General features: G+C 43.9%; 2 protein-coding genes across 6 annotated transcripts in view; both read right to left on the bottom strand.

Annotated features, from left to right (window-relative positions):
* The window catches only part of LOC101931719 (alpha-1-antitrypsin-like), a 191,957-nt gene that overhangs the window by 104,001 nt on the left and 61,763 nt on the right, over nucleotides 1-26,193 (bottom strand). For 2 of the 5 annotated variants that reach the window (XM_065593538.1, XM_065593536.1), the window contains exons 1-3: nucleotides 22,237-22,353; nucleotides 19,084-19,196; nucleotides 7,775-7,913 (exon numbers count right to left, since the gene is read on the bottom strand). The gene's annotated coding sequence lies outside the window, so the exon portion shown is untranslated. Of the gene's footprint in view, nucleotides 1-7,774; nucleotides 7,914-19,083; nucleotides 19,197-22,236; nucleotides 22,377-26,193 lie in introns of those variants that run through there. The other 3 variants (XM_005307501.4, XM_065593535.1, XM_065593537.1) reach the window with 2 other exon arrangements.
* GSC (goosecoid homeobox) lies at nucleotides 19,501-25,916 on the bottom strand. Its single transcript, XM_005307505.5, has 4 exons — nucleotides 25,342-25,916; nucleotides 24,674-24,933; nucleotides 22,228-24,245; nucleotides 19,501-21,230 (listed from the first exon to the last, which is right to left on the bottom strand). The coding sequence occupies exons 1-3, from the start codon at nucleotides 25,661-25,663 to the stop codon at nucleotides 24,093-24,095; spliced, it is 735 nt and encodes a 244-aa protein (XP_005307562.1). The 5' UTR covers nucleotides 25,664-25,916; the 3' UTR covers nucleotides 19,501-21,230; nucleotides 22,228-24,092.

Genomic DNA, 26,193 nt, shown 5'->3' on the forward strand with positions numbered 1-26,193 from the left:
TACACTCTTTATATTAAATTTTCAAATGCTAACACTTATTTATTTTCCTGATTTAGAACACCTATCGCCACAGCATGTCATATGCATGCTAATATTTATCATAATTTTTAACCAAAATATGGTATGTACTTTATATGTATGATTTGGGGAATGTTAGTTAGTAAACACAAATGTAGACCAAAAAAATACCCTAACTTCTTTAACTGCAGGCTCCCAACAGAAACAAGATGGGGCAGTTGATTCTTGCCTGAAGCTGCAGTACTTTCATGCGTACAGCATGTATATTAAGAGGCTGTCTTGTGGTTAACACACAAGACCAGCAAACAGGAGATCCATGTTCTATTCCTAGCTCAGTCCCAGATTTTTTTGCATATTCTTGGCTAACCTCTTTGTGCCTCCATTTCCCCCTTTCTAAAATGGGACAATGACATTTACCTAGTGTAAAAGGGGGCGTGAGGCTTAATCCACTAATGTTTATGAAGTGCTTTGTGATTCTTGGAATAAAAGCACTACAGAAGTTGTGAGCATTATAATTAGGGCCCTACCCAATTCAGGGCCATGAAAAACGCGTCACGGACCGTGAAATTTGGTCTCCCCCCGTGATATCTGGTCTTTTGTGTGCTTTTACCCTATATTATACAGATTCCTCCAGGGAGACCAGTGTTTCTCAAATTGGGGGTCCTGATGCAAAAGGGAATTGCGGGGGGTTCACAAAGTTATTTTAGGGGGGTCGCGATATTGCCACCTTTACTTCTACGCTGCCTTCAGAGCTGGGCAGCCGGAGAGTGGCGGCTGCTGACTGAGGGCCCAGCTCTGCAGGCAGCAGCACAGAAGTAAGGGTTGCAATACCATACCAGTCCATCCTTACTTCTGCGCTGCTGCTAGCGGCGGCTCTGCCTTCAGAGCTCTGCTCCTGGCCAGCAGCCACCATTTTCCAGCTGCCCAGCTCTGAAGGCAGAGCCGCCACCATCAGCAGCACAGAAGTAAGGGTAGCAGTACCACAACTCCCTCTACAATAACCTTGCGACCCCTCCCCAACTCCTTTTTGGGTCAGGACCCCTACCATTACAACATTGTGAAATTTCAGATTTAAATAGCTGAAATCATGACATTTACAATTTTTTTAATCCTATGACCGTGAAATTGACCAAAATGGACAGTGAATGTGGTAGGGCCCTAATTATAAGCTCTACTTTGACTCTAATACATCCCCTTTTCATGTCAAATACATCACTTTTTAAACTGGTTCATAGGCATGGACTCACAACAGCTGTATCGTGAAGGGGTGTATGCTGGCATCTTGCAATGGCGCATGGAGAATAATAACCACTGGCATACCAGACAGCTGCTTGCACACTGGAAGTGGCATTCAACCCAGGTAACACAGACACCGGTTAAAAGGGGGAATCACCTACGGTACTGGCCTGGGACTCAAGCTACGTGGGTTCAATTCCCAGCTCAACCACAGACTACCTGTGTTACACTGGGCAACTTGCTGAATCTCTCTGTGCCTCAGGTAGTCCCCCAATCTGTGAAATGATGATAATAATACTGCCTATGTTGCATCAACTGAGACTGTAAACTCCTTGGGGCAGGAACTGTCTCTTATGCTTGTTCAGTGCCTCATACAATAGGGCCCCAATTTTGGTTGGGATCTCTAGGCACTACTTTAATAATATTTTATTAATCCACATGGTTTAATGGAAGAGTGACTGCAAGCTGTCTTTTTTCACACAGGTTTGAATTGTATTTGACATCAGTTCCTGCAGGGATTTTCTTGTTTGTTTGTTTCTTCCTACCAGAGGTATTTATTGATGCTATGAGGCAATCTATGGCAATGTATAATTTTAGGCTTTCCTGCTTGACAATCTCGGCTCAAATAAATAATGTTGACAATTTCAAATTAAGGACCTGGGAGCTCTGCCTGAGCAAGGATTGTGGGGATCAGGCACTTGATTTTTTAAAAGCAAGTGTGTGTTAGAAATCTGGGCTCTAACTTTTATATTAATTTTTGTGACCCTGCCTGACACCACCTTTTGCAGCCTCATCAAATAAGCCCTTTTTGTTAATCTTTATGTGCCCCTCTTTTGCCTCTGCCTAGCAGTGCACAGTACTTCTACTGTTACAGCTCCTGGCCTTTCACACAGGCCTCGGGGCCTTGAAGTGTTGTCAGCTTGTAGCAAAGGGCATGTATTTTATAGAACCTTCGTAGAGCAGAAACATTTTCAATAATGAATACTTCACAGCGCTACAGTAGAAAACCCTTGGATATACAAACAGTTTTAGTAATACATTATAATAAGTTTCCAGTTAAAAATACTTTACTTTTGTTATTTATTATCTGGCATCTTAAAGCATGTTTTACAGCTATTTAAAATCATGAAATTGCGAGCCAAAGCCTGCACACCTTATTCAAGGCCAAGTATTGCTTGCCTTTCTCATGTGAATACTCTCATTGAAGTCAATAGGAGTTTTGTGTAAAGGTTATAGGCCCAGCCCTACTCACATGAGTAGACCAAATGAAGTCAGTGGTAGTATTGTATGGGTAAGAATTACTCACATCACATGAGCAAAGGCTGCAGGATTGAGCCCTAATGTGCTTGGTAGAAACTGGTTATATGTATTGTCTGTTAAAAAAAAACAAAACACAATGTATTTTATAACATAAAGGGTATTATAAAATGCATTGTTGATTAATTTAAAATATAGCAGCATATAATAATGATTTCATAAAAAATAATATATCAGACCAAATTCTGTTGTCATTTACCCTGGCGTTAATCTGCAGTAACTCCATTGAAATCAGTGGTGTAGCGGAAAGCCAAATTTGGCCCATCATTCCTAAATAGAACCTTAATATTAAATTTTACTTGGGATTTCTTTTTTTGTCACAGTGTGTAGAAAAAAATAGCACTTTCTTTGTGTTCTTTTTAAATTAAAGGAATCGTGCTGTTTTATTGAGGTTAAAAAAAAGTGAAGTTATATGAAAAAAATAAATGTATTTTCTGATCAATTTGACTATGGGATACAAAGCAAGCTGCCATCTGAAGTCTTTTGAAACACTGACCCAAATTTTACTCTCAGTCACACCAGTTCTAATCCAGATTAACTCCACTGTGTAACTAATATTAGATTCTGGCCTTTATATGAAAATTATAGAGCTACAGTATACTAAAAATAGTGGGGTCAAAGTGATAATCCTCTGTAGAAAAGGAGAATGCTAACAAATATCTATCAATCAGGCAACACATGCCATTTTCAAAATGCTAATAAAAAGATTAATAGCACTGCTTTGACATCCTAAAGCCTTTTGGAAACTCTTCCTATTAAAAACACATTATAAATCATTTTTAGAGAGAAAGCAAGTCCTATTTAATCAAATAAATTACAATGGAATCTTGATAACATTTAATGAAACTTAATGTGTTTAGAATAATTATAACTGTTGCTAAATTAGTCAGTTCTGTATGCCTCTTTACAAGCTGCATTACTTTGGAAGCTTAACAGAGGATTGGAATTAGCAAAATAAGACTATTCATTCACCTCATTTCTGCTCATCTTGGATCCAGTCCTACTCCCAGTGAAGACAATGGCAAAACTCCCAGAGACCACAAGAAGATTAGGAGGAGACACTTTGTTTGATAGGAACACATAATGGAAGGCCTGATTCAAACCCCATGGAAGTCAATGGAGAACTCCCATTAATATCAATGGGTTTTGGATCAGGCCCATATTGAGTAAAAGTCCACAAAAGAAGAGTCACAAAACATTGGAGGGAGCCGAGCCTGCATTGGTTCCATGATGTGCAAACAGGCACAGAATGGAGTTTTGCCTTGCCTAACCTATGGTGCGTAAACAGATATTGCAGATGGCCATGGAGAATCCTGCACGTTTTGAGCCACATCCCACACCCGCTACAAATACCAGATAAGCGTAGAGGATCTTGGGCATGACTGGGGGCAGAGGATGGATGTGTCTGGACAGAACCAAGCATATATTTTTCATCTGAAATCAAATGTACTAAAACCAACCAAAAAACAGCAGTGGAAAACTCTCTGTCTGTAACAAGATGCAGAGAAACTACAGCCCAATGGGAAGAAGTCCTGGGTTCTAATCCCAGCTCTGCCACTGCTATGGTTGCTTTGTGGCCTTGAGCAAGTCACTTAATCACTCTGTGCCTCCATTTTTCCATCTGTAAAGCAGGCATAACAGCAGTGAGCCATCTCAGTGGGGCATTGTGAGGATTGTTAAAACATTACTTTGAACACACATAGTTCTATACAAATGCCAAGGCTTGTTATTTGGATCTAGACCAGGATTGGAATTTTTCTGACGTTTGGGGATATGTTCATATCCAGAGTTTTGCTTTCGCTTATCTAAATGGTACTGGGCCAGCACCAAAGTTCTGGAGAGCATTAAAGTTCTGGGTTGGTAGGATCCTTGGGGTTGTGTGGAAAAGTCCCACTGGAAACCAAGAAGCGGGAAAGGTGACAACAATATTTTACCCTTCCAGGAACTCCCACAACTGACATTAAAAAATGCAGTGATACATTCTTTGCCATTATGCACATAATCATTTTGGGGTCTGATGTTCCTCCCACTGAAGTACAAGGGAGAAATTATACATCATATACAGTGAAAATTTTGGCATCCAATTCCTCCCACATATTTTAATGGGAGGAAGGAATTAAATGCCAAAACCCAAAATGAGCATCCTGGACATATCCCTCAAAACCATAACTCATTCCATGGCACGGCACTCATTGTACACTCGCACTGACCTCCATCCCACGCGACACAAACCCAGCAGTCGCCCTCCAATTACCAAGATAAATTATTGTTATTTAAAATTCTGACTGTGAAATTGATATTATGGCAGAGTTTATGTAGGTAAAAAAAGTGTAATCCATTATTTAAGATTCCTCCTACTCTATTTATTTGTGGAGTTCTCTTTACCAGAGTTTTGTCTCAGAGAAACTGGTGTCACTCACACACTGGACATCAGTAGGTTGAGAACACAGAATAACATAGGGTAGATATTTGTGAGTGCCTTTATCTGATCTTCATGTTTGTGTGCACAAAACTGTGCATGTTTGCGCCCTCCTATCACCTGCCCTTTAAATCATGCACTCACGAGTGTTAAAATTTGCACTCGCAAAGCTCATCAGGACAAGTGCAGATGCAAATTTTAATGCTAGCATGCACAGATGTTAGATATTGGTTGTGCCTATTAAGACTGATCTTTGAAAATGTAGGCCCATATAGCTTCGATTAGAACCTGCACCAATAAGTTTTAATAGAAGCTTTTATTGTTAAAGCAGGGGGAGAAAGCATAGCATGTGTAAGCCCCAGAATGTACAACTCGGTTCTACATCTGAAACCTTATCCTTAACTCAATACCACTTTGGCTTATATTTGCCTCATGGTACTTCAATGTTGCAGTAGTCTATTATTTATTATTAGTAATTATTTGTACTGCAGTAGCACCTTGGAGCACCAGTAATGGACCAAAACCCCACCGTGTTTCTCAACCTGTTCCAGGTGGCGGCCCCTTATTCAAAGTCAAAAAATTTTCACAATCCCCTTACACTTACTATAAAGTAAGAGTAAAAATGTATCAATGATAACAATGATCAGCCTATAGAATTTGTGTGTGTGTGTTTTGGGATGTTGACAGAGAATACTTCAAGAGTACCAGTGTGTGGAGAGCCAGGAATAAGTTTTTCTTTGCTTTAGATTGTCATACAATTGTCTACACCTTGTGACCCCCGATTACCTTTTTGTGATGCCCCCCAGAGGATCACAACTCATTGGGTTTAGAAACACTGTGCTAGACACTGTAGTATGTATTTTCCTTAGCCATGCTACTTTATACTGTGATCACATCAGATTTCACAAGCTAAGCAAGGTATGGTCAGGTCAGAATCTGGATGAGAGACCTCCAGGTGCAGGAGGAAGTGGTGATGCTGGTTCAGTAGATGATGCTTTTCTCTCTGAGTTTGCATTTAACCAATGGCAGCTACAATACTGCTGCCAATACCATTTTTCAGGTGAGATTTAAGCCCCCTTCTTTCCAAATAACAAATTTTAATCTCTACCTGCACATAGAAAATGTTCATAGAATCCCATCATTCATCCCACCATTGCAACTTCTTATTACACAAATAATCCTCACTCACATAAGTGATTCCCACTAGCTTTAATGGTATTGCCTACATGACTGAGGATTTCTCATGAGATTAAGGATTTTAGGATCAGGATCGTAGTTCCTGCTTTTTCTCCCATTGAAGTCAAAGAGAACTTTGCCATTGATTTCAGCGGGAGCAGGATCTGGCCATAGAGCTATTGATAAAAAGAAATACAGTAATCCTCTAATCTAAGGTAATATCTACAAAGGTGCTGAGCATCTGTCACTACCACTGACATCAGTGGGACTTTCAGGTGCTCAGCACTTCTGAAAACAAGTTCACCCTCATTTAGGTGCCTAAATACAACATAAAATGCCTAAGTTTAAGCACTCAGGGTTTAAAATAAAAAATCTCAGCAGATGATTCACAAATGAAAGTGTAGATCAAATAAAATGTATGTTGCTATTTTATTTTTATTTTTTAACTATTTGGTTTATTTTGGGGATTACATATTCTTGAATTTCCTGTGTCTCGTTTATTTCAGTGTTGGTCTGAGGCAGATGGTATAATTTTCCTTTAAACAGCATGGAACATCTGGAAGCTGGGCTATATGTGTCACAGGTTTGTGTTTTCTTATTTTTATGGGACCAAACTCCTCGAGGGATCACCCAAAATCCACATCATGTTCTTGGGTACAGATGTTTACCAAGAGATCATTACCCTAGCAAATATATTTATATCAACACATGTTGGCAGTTGGCTTCCTACCAGCTCCACATCAGAGGAGGGTGAATTTCTCCACCACAGGGATAGAATAACGTGCATGGGTAAAATGAACCTCACTGAAGTGGTTTTGGGACAGAAGGAATTAAATGAGCTAGGCACTGCACAAAACATAGTCTTCTTGGCCAAATCAAACCCCTTTCTGCAGCTCTACTATCTGAGATGAGAAAGATGTGGATTTGAGTTTAAGCACACTTTGGAGTTTGGAGGAATCCATGAGTTAAATGCTGCAGCCCACAACCAACTTCTTTAAAGTTTCTTTTCAGAGATAGCATATAGAGATGTGATGAGGATTTCCCATTAAGCAGAGAATACACATAGCTCCATCTAGAGTAATCTTTAACACTAGATTTAAAGCACACACATATATGCAACAATTATAACTGGAGCCAAATCAAGGAAAAATACATTAAATGATCATTCTGAATTCACTCCAAACTGTCTGATTCAATCAGACCTGATTAACCCTGTGTTTAGATTTTCTGAGTGTCTGGGGAGAAGAATAACTGAAGTGGTAGCTAAATCTATTGTATGCATGCATGCATACTGCATATTACTGTATCACTAGTTATTGTTTATCTAAAGTTCTCTCCCCTCACACACACACAACAAGTTTACAAAGTGATTTAGAATAATTGGGTGTGACTGCAAAATAAACAGAAATCTAGTCACTGGAGAAGTCTTCAGGCAGAAAAGAACAGGGTCACTGCTGTAAATTTATGGTGTCACTGAAAATACACAAAGATATATAGGATGGAAACCAGAAATGAAGTAAAATGCACTACAGCTATAACATATCTGTGCATATATTGTACCGATACAACATAGATACAGTAGCTTCATATTTCTCTCTTTTCTCTTACCTCTCTGAGTTCAAGGTGCCACTGAATGTTGTTCTTTCACTGTGAAATTCCATTTGTCCTTGAAGCAGGGAGATTCTTCTCCTGCACATGCCAAGATTCTATTCAGCTAAGAGCCAGTTTCTCGGGCTTGTTAATGTTTCTGAGGATGGTAATAAAGGAATAATAATAAATAACTGGAAACAAAAATATGGACCAAATTCTGCCACAAAGACCTGCCACAAATGGACACATGTATGTACTGCCAAAGTGCACCCATCTTCTAGCCATCAGCTGACACCCACACTCCGCTTAGAACAGATTGTTCCTTCTAGAGGTATTAATAATCTACATAGGAGGCTGTGAATAGCAACAAGGTCAGGAGGTGTCTTCACCATGGTACAGTCCTCAATGGGATTTAGGGTGACCAGATGTCCTGATTTTATAGGGACAGTCATGATATTTGGGGCTTTGTCTTATATAGGCACCTATTACCCCCAACCACTGTCCTGATTTTTCACACGTGCTGTCTGGTCACCCTAATGGGGCTGCTCACAATGCAGAACGCTGAGCAGGTGTGCAAGGCTTCATAGGATCAAAACTTTTGGCAATAAGCTCCTCGGAGCAGAGATCTCCTCTTTGTGTTTGTTCTGCTTAACTGTACAGACATGCTTTTGGGCACTTCATAAATGTAAATAATTTATAATAATACATCAAAGAGTTTCGACACTGGTACTTACTTAATATTTATTTGGTTGTCACCTTCTTCCACTTAGGAACACAAATAGCTCATTAATCCTCACAATACATTTATGGAGCAAGTAACTATTATCCTACCTATTTTTCAGTCCGGTGTCCTGACTACTAGACCATGGACAAGCTTCTGGTCTCTGCTAAGGCTGTTCTGTGTTAACCACTTTCTTGGGGATTTCTCTGGTGTGGGAGAATCCCCAATAGATGTATGGCTCCCATTTCCTGCTGCGCCTGGTGGAGGGGATGTGTTGGGGGCATGGCCAAGAGAGAAGGATAGTGAACTGCAACCTCTGACTTGTTTCCAGATACTCTGTCCTGTGCACCTGGGACCAACTTTGCCCCTGCTCGCTCCAGGACAAGCTTAACAAAAAGCTGGTTCACAGCAACCTTTATAACATCCCCATGCCATACCTCAGAGCTGCACCAAGTGCAGCATGCCCAATCCAAAGGATTTTGCCCTTTTATGTCTCATTCATTATTAGCAATTATTTTGCTCAACAATAGAGCAGCCCTATAGCTAATGATCCTAATTTTTACACAGATAAAATACCCTGTTGATTTTTAGGCAAAGTGCACATGCCTCTTCATGAGATTATAAACCAATGTTCTAAATGATTGTTCTGAGGTTGCAGTTCAGCTCAGCATGTGCCATGGAGTGGGTTATCTGCCCTACCACAGTGGAACATTATATCTTGTAATTTTTTATAGAGAGCAGTTGACAAGCCAGCAAAAATGGCATCATATTAATGAAATTTACAACAGTGGAATGACCATATTTAACTTGACATCAATGATTATATAAGAGTATGATGACTGTTCACTGGAACAGTCAATGGATGGTAACACCACTGAGGGAATGCTGTGTTTTGGTTGCAAATATTAATATGCAAGAAAGAAAAAAATTATATTGGGGTGGGGGAACCTTATATACAGGTCTGGAGTTTGCAAAACTCATTCACCAATTTTTGTTTTCATAGCCTGGGATAAGCCAATCCAAGAAGTGCCCTCCCCATGTCCCTCCCTCATTCCAAATAATTAACCCCTTAATCCCAACACATTGCCTTAGCAGCATGTCATGAACATGTCAGAGATCAAAGACTTGCAGGCTTTCGTTGTGATGTAGCTTTTTGATTCGTAGGTGTGAGGATATGAGAGTCCTGAACCCCGGGCCTGTGTTCCGCTGCCACAGCACCACCCAACAGCTCTTCTAATGACTGGAGAATTGGAGCCCTAAGGCCTTATGCTCCACTAATGGTAGCGCCCTCAAGGACTTGATTAGAGGAGCTCCAGAGCCCCTGACTATGCCGGGTACACAATTTAAACCAGAAGGAGACACAGGAAGTTGTCTGTGCAACAAGTTAGTTCCTGGCTTGCTGCTGCTACAGAACCTGCCTTCCACTACCTGACTTGTTCTCGCCTGTGGTTCCTGCTTTGCTCTTGATTCCTGACCCTGTTCTCTGGCTCTGATCCTTAGCTTGACTCCTGATTCTGATTCCAGCTCTGACTCTTGGGTTGGGTTAATGACTCCTGAGCCCGACTCCTGCTCCAACCACTAGGTTTGACTGCCCATGTCCCGGTTATAACAATAGGCCCCCACCCCTCTCCTCAGCTGGCCCTCTTGCTCTTCAACTGGCTCTGCAACTCCTTCCAAATGTTTCTTCAGGCTAAAGCAGGGATCAGCAACCTTTGGAACATGGCCCATCAGGGAAATCCGCTGACACCCCGGGACAGTTTGTTTACCTGCAGCGTCTGCAGGTTCAGCTGATGGCAGCTCCCACTGGCCGTGGATCGTCGTCCCCGGCCAATGGGGGCTGCGGGAAGTGGCATGGGCCGAGAGATGTGCTGGCCGCTGCTTCCCGCAGCCCCCATTGGCCTGGAACGGCGAACCGCCAGCAGATTTCCCTGACAGGCCACATGCCAAAGGTTGCCAATCCCTGGGCTAAAGGATGGCCTTTGCTATGTATTAATGATAGAGGAAACCACCCCTTTAGAAGCTATGCTGACACAGTAGTAATAGTTAGCACTTAATATCTTTAGATCTCAAAGCTAAGGTGAACAAGCAGAATGGTTTCCATTTTACAGATAGAGAAACTGAGGCACAGAGAACTGAAGTTAGTTGCCTAATTCACACAGAAAGTCAGTGAAAAAGCCAGAAATAAAACAAATGTCTTCTCTATTCCCCTATGACTTTCATATGCTACCTCCCTCTAGTCCATGCCTGTATAAAGAAGCCCTCAGGCTAGTAGATGTCTGCTTCATTTTCAAGCCCTGAATCTACAATATTTCATCAGTGCATAAACTGGAACATTGCCCACTTTTGTTCCTCGCGAGTTTTCTAATCAATTATTTTTTCTTATTATTTATATTTACCATATATGGAATCATATTGTCAGAGATGAAAAAGCCTCACTGGGTGTTTGATCTTGTCCGCAGCAAGCACGGTTCTCCAATAGTCATGCATCATTAACATTAAAGTGATCCTACACTGATTCTTATCTAAATCACTCTTCAGCATCACAGGCAGCATTCTGAATATTTCCTCTGAGAAAAGAGCATCCTCCTGTGTCCTGTGGGTCTTCTATGCAGCCTGACAAGACCATGATTGGCATGGAATCCTGACATTTGGATGTCAGACATGTATCCAGGACCTGGCAGAAAGAGCAGGAATTTCTAATCTGGTCATAGGGATTTAGTTATTTATGAATGTAAAGTCCTAGCTGGGGAATCTATGCTACAGTTTATTCAGCTGCAGTGTGGGGGCTTTCCCTGAAGTAAAACAGAAAAATAAAACATGACAACAAACAAATAAAATCGTATTCACTTTTATACCACAACTTTTACTTTTGGAAGGAAAAGCATAATATTTAAAGGAAAATATTAACAAGTAAAGATCTTGAAACTGAATTGTGTAAATATACTTTAAGCCAAACCCTGCATGCCTCATTCACTCAAGACCCCCCTTAACGATATTGTTATTTCATGTCGCCTACTTCTGTGGGCCAAATCCTGAGGACCTTACTCAGGACCAGATTCTCAGTGCAGCTGCTGGGGAGAAGGAAAGTTGGCTCTAAACCACTCATTTGTCCCTTTGATCCTGGGCTAGCAGTGACTACTTTAAATTATACCAAGTGTGGCCATCCACATATATCAGGAAGAGTACCATGAGCTTTGTCCGACTCTCAACAGCACCTCCCTCGCCCTCTAGACAGATGACACAGAGCTGGCTACACTACCCAATGATTCCCCTCGGTTGGAGGTATTCTTGGCCCCACCTTTAGGACAGCAATAGGTCAGCTTTGTGCAGACTCAGCAGTGCTGAAACTAGTACAAAGCAGGTGGAGTTGGGGCCAAGCACCTGTCTCTGAGTTTTTACTTTGAATTGGCTTAAAGCAAAGCTCTGGTCAACTTTGATAAGAGTTTTACCAGAATAGAGAGTGATAAAATAGTGACCAAGGCCCTCAGGTTTGACCCTATATAAGTGAACAGCTTTAGAAACTACTGTATTTTCATATGGGTTTTATTTTTATTTATTTTGCAGTTGTCTGGCTTTCATCTAGTCAGGGACAGTAATTTACTTCGGTCAGTAGAGCAGATGTATGAAACTGCAAAGTAATATTAGGCTATTCCTAGGACAGCCACTGCAGATTGATAGGAAATAAGAAATAATCATTCTAGGGAGCCTAACGTCCTACTTCTTGGCCCTTGACGTAAATCCTACCTACACTCTTAATGCAATGTGCTAGGTGACACAGCTCTGTCCCCAGTGATCAGCAGCCCATATTATTAAAATAACACCAGCAACGTGACCATAATCAGTCTCTGTTTCAATGTTTTTTCTGATGTCAGAATAATTCAGATGCCCGGATGGCTGAAGCAGCTGTGCCAATAGATATGTGAGCACAGAAAAACACAGCCGTTTTCCAATTTCTGAAGGCCATTATATATGCCTTGGAGCAACTGATTTACCAATTTTTTTAAGTGCAAAAGTGGTGACTAGTGATATTTACCTTCATACAAGTTACTTTTGTAGAGATTGGCTTCACATGAGCCCTAAGGACCGAACATTGAGTCTAGTCACTCCCAACCCATGGAAAAACCCTACTTCACATCAAGGATCTCATTTGCAAACAGTATAGCCTCTGAAAACCTGGTAGAATTTACTGGTTCACATGTGGAGTCTGTACCAGTATGACTATTTCAGTTAGGAGAGTGATTTTTTTCTACTGAAATTGTTATACCAGTAAAACTTTTAGTGTGGATGCAGCCATATCAGTGTAAAAGTGCTGTATACCTGTTATACCAGTATAAACACATTTATATGGATATAACTGCATCCACACTAGGAGGGTGGTACCATTTTAACTACAACTGTACAGTTAAAGGGGTAAAATATTTGTGTGTAAACAAGGCCTCAGGTATGCAGTAATCAAATGAACATTAAGAAAGGATGTGAGACTCTGTCCCTTCTCAGTTTCCCTGACTGCAGGAATCTGGCCCAAATTTGTTATTCCTCCTATCAAAGATAATGCTCTATTTCCCCATATTTTATTTCAAGATAACCCTTCATTGATATAAATGAGGGATGTTCCAGCCTGATCTAAAGCCTTTGAAATCTACCGAAAGACTCATTGACTTCGAGACTCTGGTACTACGTCTTATCCTTTTGGCCTGGCTCAAGAAGACAAAAGTGAATAAGCATCATTGTGAAGGGCTGTCCCCGTGACAGAAGAGCCAACCAGAAAAAAAAGGCGATTGTGATTCACATTTTTAGAACCTGACAGACTACAAAAACCTATAAGAAAGTAACACTGAACGATTAAGACCTAATTAGCAATATAAACTTGGCTTGGGACTTTCTATATAATGACAGGAATCTCCAAATAAAAGGGTACTGAGTTCAATGCCCTTCTAAATCATTACAGCTTCCATAGAAACTATCAGTCACCTAAAAGCTCTTAGGCCATGTCTACATTACAAAGTTGTATAATGTATATGTCACTGTATAGCTGCTGATTCTAGCATGTCACTCGTACACATGCACTCTTGGGTGCTTGCATCAGCACTGGGTCTCCTCACGATGCATGGCTGCATCAGCATCAAATGCAGTGCACCACAGGTAGGTATCTCAGTGTGTCCTGTGCTGCCTTATGCAACATTATTGCAGAGCTTTGTGGGATGCCAATGGTTTGCCCAAGGATTTCTGTGAGCTAGGGGTCAAGTCCCCACCATGCCGATTTCTCCAGCCCATCATGACGATCCCAGCCCATAATTTTGGCATTGTTTTTGTAAACTCGCATAGTCCTATGTGCCTCTTCTCAATCTTTGCCTCTCTCTGGCAGAAGCACACTCTACACCAGTGTTTCTCAACCTTTTTGATACCAGGGACTGGCTTGCTGCCTTCCTAAACTACATCAGGGAGATCTCGGACTGGAACCAGTCCACGGACCGGTCGCTGAGAAACGCTGTCCCACATAACTCAGGGCAATTCTCGGGAGCATTGCTAGTACAGGATGCACAGTTCTCATGTATTTGCAGAACTTGAATAAGGAGAAAAAATATCATAGAAATCTAGTACAGGAAAGAAGCTTGATCGGTCACCTAGTCCACTACCCTGCACTGAGATAGGACTTAGTATATAAGGATTAATTCCTGTACAGACTTACCTGAGCTTCCTTCCCCTTCAACTGTGGGGTCAGGTGTTCACCGGGCTTGACTCTGGAGGATTTTATAGAGTTCCTGACTCCTGACATGGTTTAAGTCCCTCACACACATACACCTGCTTCCTCCTTTTCCTTGATGGTCACAACAGGGGTCTTCTTAATGGAAAGTTACTCACTCAGGGGTTATTTACTCACTTGAGGATATTGCATTCTTTTGCACACTCCGCACTCTCACTGAGGTTTTGGGTGTGCAAACAATGCAGGTTTGGGCCCTCATTTTATGATTTTAGTAATGTATTCCTCAAATACAAAACAACATTGTCTGTATCCTATCACTGATCTTTCAATAATCCAGCCTTCAACCTGGGCTCACTCTCAGATGGCAAAAAGTGTGTGATCACAGCATGAAACGAGTAATTTTCTGTCACCAGGGATAATCCTGCAGCCTTTATACAGGCAAAATTTCCAGACTGAGTTGATGGGAAAACATGGTCTTGGGACTAAAATTCAGCACTATCATTTCCAGTTCTGTTCCCAACTCTGCAACAGACTTCCGGGGTGGCCTGGAGGAAGTAACAGCTTTTCTGTACTTGCACTTCCCTGTCTGTAACATGGAATAGATTATAGTTCCCTACCGCAACAGGAGCATTATGAAGCTTCACTGCAGCATTTATTGTGGCTTTGTCATAAGCTCTGTATCCTTGGGTGCCTGCCCTGTAGCTGCCCCAGCTAAACTACTGTGATGCTGCATCATTTCTGTTCTCTCTGACCCTCTTAAGAACTTTGCACTGTCCAAAAGCATGCAAGACAAAATTCCCTTGCTTGGGTCCTACTATATTAAACAGAAATAATCTTGAACTAAAGTCTCTCTGTTGGACTACAGGGTTGCACAGCCCTTCTCCTTGGCACCCGTAGTCTCAGGAAGCACCTCTGCCTTAGAAGAGCTTCTCTTTCTATGAGCACCTCCCTGCAACTGAGCCCTAATAGCCTTTTACCAGGCCTGGGTACTCGTTATTCAATTAACTGCTTAGCTGGACTCCTTAAATTAGCTGATAACAGATAGTCTGGGCCCACACACCCCTTAAAGGGACCAGCAATCCTGTGACACTAAGTATTAGTGACCCCTGACTAAGGGGTAATACATAGGCACACCATCCAGGAGTAGCCTGAGAACCAGACTGGGACTCTAATGGTATATCTATACTGCAATGTAAGCCCCAGAGTTCGAACTCAGACTCCAGTCTACCCCCGCACTCCGCTTCCTTGTACACACAAATCTTGCTAACCCAGCGCTTGGACCCAGGGTCCTAGGACCCCACAAGGGGGAGAGGGTCAAAGCCTGAGTCAAGCCGGGACACAGGGTTCAAGCCCTACTGCTTTGCAGTGCAGACGCAGCCCCACTGAACTCATGCTCTGGGAGTCCACCAAAATGTATCCTGCAATCCCATGATCTGACCTTCTTTGTCCTCTGGACAGTCAAGTTTGGTGGATAGTGAAGTTTTCTCACACTGCAGCATGAACAAATAGGGTTAGCATATTTTAATTAAAAAAAAGGAGGACACTCCACGGGCCCCGCCCCTGCCCCCAGCCCCGCCCCTTCCCCAAAGTCCCCGTCCCAACTCTGCCCCCTCCCCTGAACGCTCCGCCCCCCCTGTTCCTCCCCCTCCCCTGCTTCCCGCGAATCAAATGTTCGCAGGAAGCCTGAAACAGGGAGGCAGCAGGTAAGCTGGGGCGGGGCGTGGCACGGCCCGGCCCAGTCCGGCCCCCCCTGGCCAAGCAGCTCCCTCCGGCGGCCGGCCGGCCCAGGCCAAGAGGCTCTGGCCCCAGTGTCTCCCGCCCGGCTTGGCTCGGGCCTGGGGCACCGGCCCTGGTTCCGGCCGAGCGGCTCCGGCCCGCCCTGGCCCCAACGGCCCTGGCCAAGCACCGCCGGCCCCAGCGACGCCAGCCCCCGGCCGAGCACCGCCAGCCCCAGCGGCTCTGGCCGGGACCCAAGCCCCACGACCCCTCCCTCCCTATTTTCCCGGACATGTCCGGCTTTTTGGGATTTCCTCCCAGACGGGGATTTGAGGCCCAAAAAGCCGGACATGTCTGGGAAAATCTGGATGTATGGTAACCCTAAAACAAAGGGCTAGGCAGCCACATTTTGGGAGGGCACTAGGGAGTCCGGGTGGCTGGACTTGGGCCTGCTTAATATGGTGTAGATGTTGAAGCCCCAGATTGGGTCCCAGGGTTCAACAATTCCTAACCTGAAGTTACAAATGAATGTAGAAGCTCAAGCTCTAGCTTAACAAACCTAGGGTCTGCTAATTTGAGTTCTACTAACCCTGGGCTTACATTGCAGTGTAGACATATCCGGAGTCACCATCTGGCTCCTGGTTCCCCACTTCTTCTGGGGGAGAAGGAATCTGCAACAGCCCTAAACGTGACACAGATTACTTCCCTGGTGTGCCAGCTTGGCTGTGATAGCAAACATATAGATACAGTAGAGCCAAGGCTCCACCCACATGCACAAGAAGGGGAAGAGCAGTCCTTTGGAGGCTGCTGTACCTGTCTGCATTGCTCCATGCAAGGAGCCTAGCCCATGCAGAGGAGTAAGGGGGTTCCTTATGCTGCCTTCTTCCCCAGTACAGGACTCCTGTATCGGGGAAGGCGGCAGCAGGAGGGTAGCCAGGGTCACAATCTGGCCCTAAATGTTAGCAAAGCACTTTAAGATTACTTTATGACAGGTGCTAGAAAAATCTCTGAAGACAGAGAGCAGTCAAGAGAATTATTCTAATCCTTACTAGTATTACAAATAAACACACACTTTTCTGGATATTCAAGGTCTGAATTTTGTGCCTTGGGCCCATTTCTAGTAAACGTGGTTTAAAATAAAGTGACGAGCAATTTTCCATGACAGTCTTTAATGTTGCATGTATAGGCAACAGATTTTTGTGGTGCACTAATTAGCTAATGATCCAAATACTCAATTAGAGCATATATATGCAACTGTAGCACAAAAATATCTGCACATGCAAGCACTCAGGCACAATTTTAGAGACCATAAGAATGGACATACTGGCTCAGAGCAATGTTCCATCTAGACCGGTATCCTATCTACCTTAAAATGCTGCAATTTTTCTATAACTTCCACTACTTCAAATGTGTCTTTGTTTCATAAGTCATTTGTAAAACAAAGCTGATACAGTTTATGTTCCTGGGATCCAGTTACGGTGATGCTTTGAACTCAAATACTAGTGAAAATATAAAGTAGGGTTAAGATTCTCAGATGGTGTCATTTGATTTGCACCAGCTGAGAATCTAGCTTGTTCTTTCTAACACTGATTACCACAATGATTAAAAAACATTCCCATCACTTAAAACTCAGATGATGAATATGCTAACAGAGCATGGATTGGATTATATATATCAGAGAGAGATATCAGAGGAGTCAGAGTTGGAAAAGACCTATTAGATGACCTAAACCATCTCCATTCAGCATAATGCTTCCATATTGTACCTTTACTAGAGTTTGCTCCATTCTAGTCTTAAATGTCCCCTGCAAGAATATTCCACTCCTGAACACATCTCATCATCAAGAAGTTTGTCTTGACATTTGGTCTACATTTTCCTTTTCTTAATGTTATCTGATTATTTCTATCCATGCTTAGTACTGTCTGAAATAATTCTCCGCCCTCCACGATGGTGCCAAGCTTGAAAAATAGCAACCTGTCTATACCATTATTCAAAAAAGGGGGAAAGGGGAAATAGGGGAAGCAGCAACACATTCCTGACCCCTTTATATGCCATCTCCCTTAATAACAAAGTATTAATTTCCTTTTTGATTATTTTTATTGTCTGATGAAAATTATTAGAAATTATTTTAATTTAATAGGTCAGGGAGAAAGGATAGCGTTGTAACAAAAACATGAGATGTGGGCACTGACTGTGAACTAACCTACACTGGTGTAAATCATGAGTGACTTCATTAAAGTTAAAGGAGTCCACCAGTGTAAGCGTCCCCATCTTGGCTACACTATGACTTTGCCTGCATCTTAATAAATGTTAACAGGACTTTTCAGTTATGTCAGACTAATTTCATTGAGCCAACATAGTGTATGTCTACACTACAGTGGCACAGCTACTGCGCTCCAGATGTGCCACTGTAGTGTAAACACTTCCTGCAGTGACGGAAGGAGTTTTTCCTATGCTGTAGTAAATCTACCTCTCCAAGGGACAGTAGCTAGGTCAATGAAAGAATTATTCCGTTGATCTAGCTGCATCTACAGTGGGGGTTAGGTCGATATAACCATGTTGCACAGGGCGCAAAATTGTTCACAGCCCTGAGGATGTAACTAGGGTGCTCTCATTTTTGTGTGTAGATCAGGTCAAAATTGAAAGCAGCCTTTTTGCTCATCAAGGTAAGGCTTAAGTGAGATCAGGCTCTATTTTTGGGTCTGCCACAGACTTCCTGTGTTATTCTGAGTAAGTCACTTAACCACTGTGGGTGGGATTCACAAAGATATTTAGACACCTAACTCCCGGGAATTATATCCTGCCTCACGTGCCTCACTCTTCCCCATCCTGACCATGCAAGTCTTGCCTAATTGATGTTTGTAAAGCAATTTGAGATCCTTGGGTTTAGTCACACTCTTAGATATGTGAGCATCATTCCCATTAACTTTGATGGGATTATGCCCATATATATCAGGGGGGAACAGAGGGAGAAGTGCAAAGTACTAATTAGTATATTTGTATGAATATAGGACCTAATTATCTATCTCCCTGATGTACTATCCCATCATTTGTTAGTGCTCCACAGAGCTAAATTATATTTGCAGTTATACCGGTATGACTCTGGAGTAACTCCTTCTCAGTCAATGTAACTGAAAACAGAATGTGCCTTTCTGTGCAGGTATTTAGAGCTTCCATGGTACTCACTTGTATCCTGCAGCAGGAGATTCAGATCCCTCACGTTTTAGCTACTACATCAATAGAAAATGCAGGTTCTCTGAACTGGTGCAAAACTGTCTTGTTAATTTGCGGAGTTTCCACTATAATATACAGGAAAGAGTGAGATTAAAACATTTAGGGTCAAATCTTGACTACTCTACTTAGAAGAATTTAAAGGGGACCTACAGAGAATTTTTTAAAATTGATCTTTTTCTAAACTCCTTTATTATTAGGCTTTGCAGAATTCATTTTTTTATATAATTTTGATGAATAATATCTGTTATGAACATTTTTCAATTTTTACCTATTTAAATTTTCACGATCACACAAAACCAATTTAAATTTTCACAATTGTAGGAAATTATGGGGAGAGTCAGACAATAATTTAATGACAGTGGACGCTGAGATTGAAAAAGTTAAAGCTTTATAACTGCTACAATACAAACTGTCAACATCACATGTTAAAATATACAAAGTAAATATCCCAAATCAAACTCTAATAAGTTCACAAGCAGTATTTTTCTTACTTTGCCTATCTTTTCCATTTCAATTATCATCAATGGAACTATTTTTATCAGTTTGTGTACGTATGGTAAAGTCAAGATTTACTGTTAAAACGTTACAATCTAATCCTTCCAAGCCTATTTGCAATGCATAAAGAGGCTCTGAAAGGTGTTTTGTTCTTAAGATCACACAGACACACTTGTTTTTTCCTTACAAATAGCAGGAATATTAATTTTGATCGCTCCTAGTTTTGCTGGAGGCCATGCTGGATGTCTCAGAGGAGAAATATCGTTTGCGCTCATCACTGAAAGCTGTTAAACAAAACATAAAGGGCCAGATTCTGCGACTCCTACTTACATCTTTCTCCAAGCGTTGTGCCATCCAAGTCAATGCAACTATTCATGGAGTAAGATACTATTCAACATGAGTAAGAATTGGAACCAAGGAGTGTTAAGGAGTTTGACTAAAAAAGTTTCCATCCCTCTTAATTGCTCAGCCATTCACAATCTTGATTCTTGCGATACCCTCATTTCACTAGTTCTCCAGCAATCAGTCTTGCAGGCTAAACAAGATTTTCTGCTGTAAAAACATGGCTACGAAATAAACTTTTCAGGCTTTCTTTACACATAATAAAGAAGAAAAATTCTCCCTTCTTAGAAGTCACCTTTAAGAATGTAACCCACATGGTTTAGTTCAGGAGTTAAACTGACTTTCAATTAGATTTTTTAATAATATTTATGCTATTAACTTTAATGAAAGTATTCACATGGATGAAGTTAAACATGTGTATTGGTGTTTGAAGGATCAAGCCTATAGTAACTACATTTTAGTACCCTCTCGTCAAGAGGTAGCAAGCCATTTTAATAAAATACATATTTTTTAAAAGGTATACTTTACCCATTCAAAATCATTTTTACTCCCAAACTAACACCAATAACAAGTTGTCAGTGGACTGGTTATATGCGTAAAGTTAAGACAGTGCATAAATGTTTACAAAATCGAGGCTATACTACCTTTTCCTCTATATCTCACTATTACATGCAGCATGAACATGCCCACTAAAACATAATACTGGCTAAATATATGGGGGGGGGATTAAACATCCATCCAATGAGGCTTCCTGCATATACCTTACCAAAAAACACCTCCCCACACATAAACCACCACTTCCCACATTTTGGAACCTAGTTTCAGTGATGCTGAGCTGTACATTCAATACAGTTTTACATAGGTAATGTACATGTCTGGTGTGTTATTGCTGCGCTTTTAGAAGCATAACATTAGCTCTGCACACACATACTAGCATCTGCATTGATGGGGAAGCATCAGTTGGGAAATGGTACCCCCTTTGCTTCTTCTCTTCAGTGGGAAAGGCAGGATCGGCTTCTCCTCTTCTCTAGGGGTGGTTAGACAGTAATCAATCCATTGAGGACTGGGTCATGTGAGGCCACTCCTATTTCTTTTCTTCCCTGTGGGATGGGGGCTACTCTGGCATCTCACCAGAGGGGAAAGAGGTGTTGGGTTCATCCAAAGGGTGAGTGCAAGAGCACCAGGAATCTTGTCTTTACTGGCAATTTTTGGGAAATCGCCAACTCTTGCACGAATACCAGCAGAGCTGCACCATGCTACTTCTACAGTGGGAGATTTAAATAAACTCTGATATAGAGGAAGCCATGAAGGAACACACATAGGAAAACTGGGTGTACCATGAATGGAGGGAGATGTTTGAGCACAGGTGTTAGAGTGTCTATACTACCCTTGCCCACCACCACCCCCTGCTACAATTACCCACTGTTGCCATCACCTGGACAGCTGCACCAGTGGGAGCAATGGTGGGACTACCAACTCACACCAGTGCCTTATCTACACTAGCGGGTCTACCATTGCTATCGCCGGTGGAGCTGCACTGGTGGTAGCAATGCTTGGAACTTTACAAGGAAAAGATCTTTTCTAAACAAGGGTACAGAAGGGGAAGCATGTATGGGTGGGAGATGACTGTGTGACTCAACAGGGATGAGGACAGTGGGGCTGGGTGTCTCAAGTAGCAGGCATAGGGGAAATGAACACAAATGGACGTGACCTTAAGGGGCAGAGTGGAAGTCTCCACTGTGAGGCATGCATAAACTGAGCAACACAAGGAGATTAGGAAGCCACTGTAGACCAAATATGATTCTTTTGCCTTAGTGGGGTAAAGAGCAACTAGCACCTTCCTACCAAATATCCCCTAGATCAGTTCATAACTCCTCTTGTTTGTGACTTATTTGAGTTGTATCAATAGCAATATCAGTGTAGTGAGATAGCTCTCATAAATGGGGATCATCAAAGACAAACTGGTTGGAAACTCAAAGGAGCATCTCTCTCCAGAAAGCAAGAGAGAGGGGAGCTGGGAAATCAAACAACAAAGGGGAGGCTACATTTGCTTTACCTGAAAATATTTCCTAGTGCTATCTCTTCTAGCTCCACTGTGGTTTGTGAGAGTACAGAGGAGCTGAGAGAATGGATTTACAAATATTGCATTACAAAACATGACGCCATTGGCAGAATAAAGGATCAAATCACTATTATATGCAGTGTAGTTGTAGCCCTGAGGGTCCCAGGATAAGTAGTTGGTCCAATAAGAGACATTACCTCACCCACCTTGTCTCTCTGATCGCTTTTAGTCAGTCAGCTCTGGTGAAGCCATGACAAGTAACCCGGCCTGAGCTGAAGTTTTCTCCTGGTTGCTCTGCAGCTCTCAGCCAGCCCCGCAGGCCGCCAGCTCTCCAGGTGCTCGTCCCGCCCACTTCCCCCACCAGGCTCGCAGGACACGTTACTCAATGAACCAAGGGGCCCTCCTCATCCACAGGCGCTGGAAATGGGGCGCTTCGGAGCGGGGCCGTCACACCTGCTGCCCCTGCCAGGACACGAGCCCTAGCGCCAGGCGTGCCCCGGCTCCTCGCACCTGCGAGCGGCGCTGGCGGAGGCTAACAGCGGGGGAGAGCCCCGGCCAGCGCATGGCGCACACGAAACAGCCCCTGCAGCGGGGAACGGGCTGGGAACAGGCGCCTCCCGGGGGGGTGGGTTAGAGCTGCCAGCACGTGGGGCGCCCTGCGGCCGGGCGCAGCTCACCGCGGGGAAGCGGGGCCCACGCGGCCCTGGAGCCACGCTCTACCCCCGTGTCCTTGCCCTCATCGCTGCCCCCACCCAGCCCAGCCCTGCGGGCGGCCGGGGCACAGCTCGGCGCGGGGCCCGTTGCGCCGCAGGGTGGGGTGCTGGGCTACTGCCCGCTCTGCTCAGAGCCAGCAGCTGCCGAGGGCTGCGTGGCAAGCGGCGCAAAGCGCGCCCCGCCGGAGTCTGGCCAGGGGCTAGAGTGCAGGGCTGGCTGCAGGCTGCTAAGACGCTGCGCCCCGGCTCACTCAGGCCCGCGGGCCTGTCCGGCCTAACCAAGGCCGCCAGCCTCAGACGCGGTGAGAGCGAGCCAGCCAAACGCGCCCTCCTGGCTGAGCCGACTCCACAAAGCGCTCCCCGGGCGTCCGACCAGCGAGGGGAGCGCTCCCCCCAGGCCCTCATCTGCCCAGCTCCAGGGGCGGGGGCCGTGCCCTATTTACATGCAATGTATTAGCCAGTGTCCCCGCCCTGGGCTCTGGCAGCGGACAGCTCCTTCTCCTGCCAGCTTGAGGCCAAGCATCAGCGAGCTGCTCTGAAAATGGCCATGCGTTCTTCTGGGGGCTTGCTTGCCCGCCCCTGACTTCCAGAGCAGCACACGCTAGACACCGCAGGCGGGCATTTAACACAGAACCCATTTAAAAACTGATACTAGCGCCTCAGGCTGACCTTAAGCATTAATCACCCTAGTTGAAATATGAGGGCTGGGGGAGCTTTACAGACAAGCTTAGTTACAAAACGATTGCTGGGCGCTCCTTGTAAAGAACCATCAACTTCGGCAATGAATGGTACCGCTATGGGACGACAGTAACCATTAGTGTAGGAAACCCACCAAACCGTATTCGGAGTTACGGTGCATTTAGACAGTTGCAACCGTTCACAGGTGGATTCTTCCGTTGCCCGTATTTAAAAAGATAAAATAAAAAAGTTTTGCTTTCGTTTTTAATTATGTCTCGCGCCTGCTAATAAATTTAAACATCACTTCACACGCTGAAATTAGGGATTAATCAGTTACAAATTAGCACCATTTACAACACCGTATCTTCCACTCTTTCCAAACTAGTCAACCCCTGATAAATAAATAACTGCAGACGCCCCTTTTTCTAGATTAAGGAAAAATATGTCGCCACCATCGGATTTAAAGTATCTGTAAATAGCACAAAGATAAATAAAGGGGCCGGTGTATACCTGTGCAACACCTCCGCAACTTATTTTATTTACAAGCAATCACCTCGGGGTAATGTACACTATATACAGATCTCTTTTCCCTCCAACAAGGCAGAGTGTGTGCAAGTAGCATCCTTTTGTGCAAGTCCCACAGTCCACGGCAAGGGTCCATTTGCAAGGTATCAACTATCGGAGTCCAAATCACTTTTCCCTTCTTCTTGCCTCTTTTCTGGGGACGTTTTGGAAGCTTTATTCCATTTCTGTGCGTTTTCTGACTCCTCCGAAGAGGATCTCTTTTGCCTTCTCCATTTTGCCCGGCGGTTCTTGAACCAAACCTGTCATTGCAATAAATCAAATCATTATAGTAGTAACAAACAACAACAACATTTTGTTCAGACGGGCACCCCTTTCAGCCCGTATACGCGTCACACCAGTTCTGCGTGGCATGCACATCTTTGACTCGATTTGCTTTGGTTCAGTTTAAATGGAAAAGCAGAGTAATTACAATCGGTTAGGTATATTTCAAGTCTAAGATTTCCCGCGTTTAGAGGGGTGATCGCTTATCGAAATTTGCTAATTATCTGAGTGATCGGTTTATTTATCCGAGTGCAGACGGGTACGTTTAAGAGCTAAACTTTTTGCCCCTCTTGTAAACCTGTTGCATGCTCTTCCATCAGCTTGCCTTGGACAACGCGCGGCGATGGCTGCAGCTAGACTAGGAACTGAGACTCAGTTAACTTTTAAATATAAAAGGGGAAAATACCTCCACTTTTTCCTCTCTTAAATGCACCCTCCTGGCCAGCTGTTCCCTGGTGCCCACATCTGGGTATTTAGTTTCCTGGAAGAGGTTTTCCAAAGCTTCCAGCTGCTCGTCAGTGAAGATAGTTCGGTGTCGTCTTTTCCTCCTGCAGTGCAGCTGGTTCAGTAACTGCAGCTCAGTCCGGGACAAGGTGCCCACGTTCATATACGGCAACATCTGGTGGGGCACAGGCGACATCAGGACTGACCCAGTACCCTCGTAGCCTAGAGAGAAGACGACCACACTATTTGCATTGGACGGAGAGATCAAGATCAGATCACTCCGTTAAAAACTTGTGCCCCCTTCCCTCTGACATCGACCCACCGACACAACCCGAGATCCCTCTCTGAGCCCGAAACAAAGAACTCGCGTGCCAAACGATCCGACATTAGAATGGGGCTGAATGAGACGCGTCCTATAGACATAATACAGGGCAAGGAACTGGCAGGGTGACAGTACTTCGCTGGGATTCCTAGTCATTTCGGAGAGGCAGGGACCCAAACGCTGTTTACAGCTGGCTCATCAAGCACACAAATAGCCAGGCACCCGCCTCGCAAACAATCTCAATCCCCCCCCCCCATCCCGGGCTCTCCCAGCTGGGTGAGAACGAACGGGCACCTGGGCTCGCTTACCTGTTGCAGGGACGCACGAACACTGCTGCGCGCCCAGAGGCTGCATGGCCCCACAGCACGAAGGACCCACGGGGGACGCCTGCACATGCAGCTGCCCGTAGTAGTAGTTGTTGTAGGCAATCCTAGATCCACTGACCGCGGGCAGATTGGAAGCGGGGGCCACCGCCCGGGAGTAAAATCCGCTGTAATCGGTGCCGTAGAGGGAGTCCCCATGCAGGTTGGAGAACACCACCGGCGCGGCGCTCTGGTGCAGCAGGACCGACTCCTTGCAGCGGGGTCTGGCGGCCAGGATGTTGTCGATGCTGAACATACCAGCAGGCATTACCCGAACTCTGCAGGGGCGGGCAGGGAGGGACGAAACCGAAACTTTCCCGAGACTTTCAAGGGGATCAGAGCGAAAGAAATTGATCTTTTTTCCGAAGGCAGCGTGTGTGTGTGTGTGTGTGTGTGCGCGCGCGCGTGCGCTCGCAGGAGACTGCTCTGTAACTTTCCCCCCTCCACTCTAGCCTGTTTACTGGTCTCAACCCAGAGGGCTGCATGGAGTATAATCCATCTGCACTTCTTCCCTTTTTTATACCCAGGCGACGTCATCCTGGATTTAGTTCCTGGTAATAGGCAGATGACAAACAAAACCAGATTTGACTTTATTTTGGGGATGGGGGAGGGAAGAGGTGGAGCTCGGAGTGGGGTACACAAAGGAGTGAAAGGAGCCTGAGCTGTGTATTGAGAATTAATGAAATTAACTTAATCCTTTCCATTAGTGGGACTTTTTTCTTTTCTTTCTTTTTTTTTTTTCTTTTTTTTTTTTGTGTGTGTGTGAAAAGGCCCCAGATTTAGGCTTGATCTCTCCGC

Source organism: Chrysemys picta, chromosome 4 (genome assembly GCF_011386835.1).
Source record: "Chrysemys picta bellii isolate R12L10 chromosome 4, ASM1138683v2, whole genome shotgun sequence".
NCBI lineage: Eukaryota > Metazoa > Chordata > Testudines > Emydidae > Chrysemys > Chrysemys picta.

Coding starts and splice junctions, on each gene's coding strand:
- GSC (XM_005307505.5), bottom strand. CDS start 25,663: ATGCCTGCTGGTATGTTCAGCATCGACAACATCCTGGCCGCCAGACCC. Junction 24,934..25,341: donor TTCGTGCGTCCCTGCAACAG/GTAAGCGAGCCC, acceptor TCTTCTCTCTAG/GCTACGAGGGTACTGGGTCA. Junction 24,246..24,673: donor TAAGAGAGGAAAAAGTGGAG/GTATTTTCCCCT, acceptor TTGCAATGACAG/GTTTGGTTCAAGAACCGCCG.